Raw genomic sequence first — 1,138 nt, forward strand, 5'->3', positions numbered from 1 at the left:
CAACATTTTCAACCTGGGCATTGCTCCGCTTTCTATTATTATTAACCTAGGTACTGTTAAGTGCAGCTCATAGTCTGCAGTAGTTTTTTTTTGCAACCCTGCCGGAGAAAGCAAGTCCTAGGTTAAAAGATATTCCTCTCTTTTATCCCTATCCCCCCTTCTCCTTCTCCTTCCCCTTCCCTTTCCTAGAGCGTGACATCCAATGCCGCTCCGCCACATTGCTATTCCCTCGTGGCCCCGGACCACGCCGCCCAGGTACCCGACCTATGCCCTGGCGACCCGCGTCCAGTCAAGGCTGCAGAAGGAACTACTGGCCTGGAAGGCCCTGAAAGACGACCCATGGCGACGACTTCATGCCCCGCCTCCGCTTCCTACCCTCGTCTCCTTTATCCCGGCGCCCACATATACTCTCGGCAGGCGGCAGACCGAGCCGCTATCCGCCTCCGAGTTCGCGCGTCTGCGCGCCCCTCTCTCCGTATCATTGCCCTCCCGTAACGACCACGAGTCCATCACCACCGCCGTCTTTGCGCCCGAGGTCTTACACGCGCCCCGCGGCGGGCTAACTACGTACCACGGTCCGGGACAAGCCGTACTCTGGCCCGTCATAGACTTGCGGTCCCCGCTGCATGCGCACTTCTCCGTGCGTGACTATACCTGTCTGCTGGAAAAGACTACTATTGCAACGCTGCGCCGTGTATACGGCGTTGCTGGGTTCACGACCTCGAACCCGGGGGTATGGGTGCGCAAGGATGATGACTTGTCGAGAGACGAGGAAAAGATCTCGGCGCTAGGTGTTCACCTTCGGCGGCATGTGACGGGTCTCGGCGTAGCGGTCAACGTCGGTGTCTCGGTCACTGGGACCGAGGAGACGAACCCGTGGGCGCGAATCGTAGCGTGTGGATTGGGGGATAGGAGTGTTACGAGTATCGCCGCGCAATTAGACTTGCTGCCTACTCACGAGATTGCACCTGAGGATATCGCGGCTGCATGGGCTGCCGAGTTCGCTGAGAGGCTAGAACTACCTGGTGCCGCTGTGGAGGAAGAGGACTGGGAGACGTGGGAGAAGGAATTGCAACTCGAACCGGTGGGACCAGGCACAGATGCTGGGTTTATCGAGGGCCAAGTGATGCAATCATGA

At 58.3% G+C, this 1,138-nt stretch overlaps 1 protein-coding gene across 1 annotated transcript; it reads left to right on the forward strand.

Annotated features, from left to right (window-relative positions):
- Window positions 1–202: 202 nt before the first annotated feature.
- Window positions 203–1,138, forward strand: GL218_08086 (putative octanoyltransferase; the record flags this gene model as incomplete). Its single annotated transcript, XM_033584875.1, has 1 exon — window positions 203–1,138. One exon carries the CDS (start codon window positions 203–205, stop codon window positions 1,136–1,138), a length of 936 nt encoding a protein of 311 aa, XP_033441088.1.

The sequence above is a fragment of the Daldinia childiae genome (assembly GCF_008694065.1).
Source record: "Daldinia childiae strain JS-1345 chromosome Unknown Scaffold11, whole genome shotgun sequence".
In the NCBI taxonomy this organism is placed as follows: domain Eukaryota; kingdom Fungi; phylum Ascomycota; class Sordariomycetes; order Xylariales; family Hypoxylaceae; genus Daldinia; species Daldinia childiae.